At 37.9% G+C, this 2010-nt stretch overlaps 1 protein-coding gene across 3 annotated transcripts in view; it reads right to left on the bottom strand.

The window, feature by feature from the left end:
- Positions 1-252: 252 nt before the first annotated feature.
- The window catches only part of LOC106936561 (actin filament-associated protein 1-like), a 9539-nt gene continuing 7781 nt past the window's right edge, over positions 253-2010 (bottom strand). The window contains exon 4 of one of the 3 annotated variants that reach the window (XM_015017654.1): positions 253-808. In XM_015017654.1, coding sequence (XP_014873140.1) covers positions 638-808 — 171 coding nt within the window. In that variant the 3' untranslated portion in view covers positions 253-637. The remainder of the gene's footprint in view (positions 809-2010) is intronic. The other 2 variants (XM_015017652.1, XM_015017653.1) reach the window with 2 other exon arrangements.

Genomic DNA, 2010 nt, shown 5'->3' with positions numbered 1-2010 from the left:
ACTAAAAACTTAGAGGTTGGAGTCCTTGTGAAAAGGTGTTTTTGACTAAAGTCCAAGAGGGTTTGAGTCCCAGTTAAACGACGTTTAACTGAAATCCTAAAAGGGGTGCGGGTTTTAATATTTTTATCTTTTTTTTTTTAAATCTTTTTCAAAATCTCTTTTTCTCACTGTTTATTCTATGTCACATGCTGTTTGCATTTTAATTATGTAAAGCACTTTGAAATGCCTTGCTGCTGAAATGTGCTATACAAATAAAATTTGATTGATTGATTGATTTAAATTGTGTAAGCACCATCAGGCAAATCTAGTCCTAAAATTCAATTCTACCAAATAAATTTTGGACATACTTTCGTGTGTATAAAGTCCAGGTTTACAAATCCAAGGAAGAAACAGTAATATCACTATTTTCATTGGCTAACAAAATACTTGACTTATTTATTTTGATTTTGACATAGATGGAGAAAGAATACAAATTCTGAGATTAAAGTCAGAATTATTTTATTCTTCTGTTTTTAGTGTCCCTAATCCTCTGCTTTTCATTAGTGCAAAATAGGGATACTTTTGATTTTGCATAAATTTCCACAACAAACTGGAGAGACTGATCAACGGAGCCAGACACACAAAAAACATGAGTTCCTTATGCTTCACAGGAAAATTCAGAGATGCTACTGTGATCCCAACACTTACTGGAGTTGTTGCGTTTCACAGATGGCATCCCACTGACTCCATTCTTCTTGGCCTGACTCTTTGGCTCAACCTTCTGTTTGGAAGCCACTCCATTGATACTCGCTCCCTTCTTTCCCTTGAACTGTAACAAACAGGAAAAGGACAAGGGAAGCTTTTTAAATGGCAATTATAATATTGAAACACAAAACCCTCTTTGGGATTTTTGTCAGACATCAAGTATGAACAGTGCAATAAAGTAGAGTCAAAGATTAATACTGAACTCAACGAATCTAAATCATCTGTAATTATAATTGACATATCATGTGCCAAGCACAGTGGTGTTAGCATCATGTTGAGGGACAGTTTTTTTTTTACTGATGGCACTGGTGCATCAGACAGGCTACACCATTGTACAATTTTAAATCCCTTCTTAAAACTAATTTCTTTGGCTTGGCTTTTGACATGATGAGATGTTAATATTTTATTAGTCCTTTATTATATGGCTGGTATGATAATATATTTTTGCTTAAATAAAGCTGGAGGGCTGCACCGTGGCGCGGTTGGTAGCACTGTTGCCTTGCAGGGAGAAGGTCCTAGGTTCGTTTCCTGGCCTGGGGTCTTTCTGCATGGTTAAATTGGTTTCTCTAAATTCTCCTCAGTGAGTGTGTGTGTGCATGGTTGTGTGTCCTATCTGTCTCTGTGTTGCCCTGCGACAGACTGGTAACCTGTCCAGCCTCTCGCCTGAAATGTTCGCTGGAGAGGCACCAGCACCCCTCCCGACCTCACTGAGGGACAAGGGTGTAAGAAAATGGATGGATGGATGAAATAAAGCTGGATTGGATTGGTACATTGCACTAGGAAGTTCTCAGGTTTTTGCCCAGTTGTGTTCACAGATTAGGCTAATAAAGATGCAGTTGACTGGCTTTGTTGCATTTGCACCAAAAAAGCATTCATTCCATTTAAATATTTTGTGTAACAACATTTTGGCAACTTTAACTGAAAAGAATTGGTGACAGGATGATAGGCAAGATGCTACTGATTTGCCATTTATTTTTCTGGTGAGTGCAATCTGTGTCGAGAAAACATGGCACGTGAGCTAGTTTTATTGGTTTAAGCTAGTTTTATTGGTGACACATTAAACTAGGCGCGAGGGTGTGTGCGCCAAATGCACCATCGCCCCTCTGGATGTTGGCCTTCCGCACTGTTGTGACACCTGGTTGTGTACCACTGATGTTTTTTTATTTTTATTTTTTTAAAGATTTTTTTTTGCTCTGGTGGCCAACTATTGACTATTTAACTAGTCAATACCTAATTGACTAGTTAAATAGTCAATTAACTATTGAC

This window comes from Poecilia latipinna, unplaced genomic scaffold (assembly GCF_001443285.1).
Source record: "Poecilia latipinna isolate Pla-1442-1.1 unplaced genomic scaffold, P_latipinna-1.0 Scaffold2171, whole genome shotgun sequence".
NCBI lineage: Eukaryota > Metazoa > Chordata > Actinopteri > Cyprinodontiformes > Poeciliidae > Poecilia > Poecilia latipinna.
Note: the sequence above shows the minus strand (reverse complement) of the source record. Positions and strands in the feature narration are given on the sequence as shown.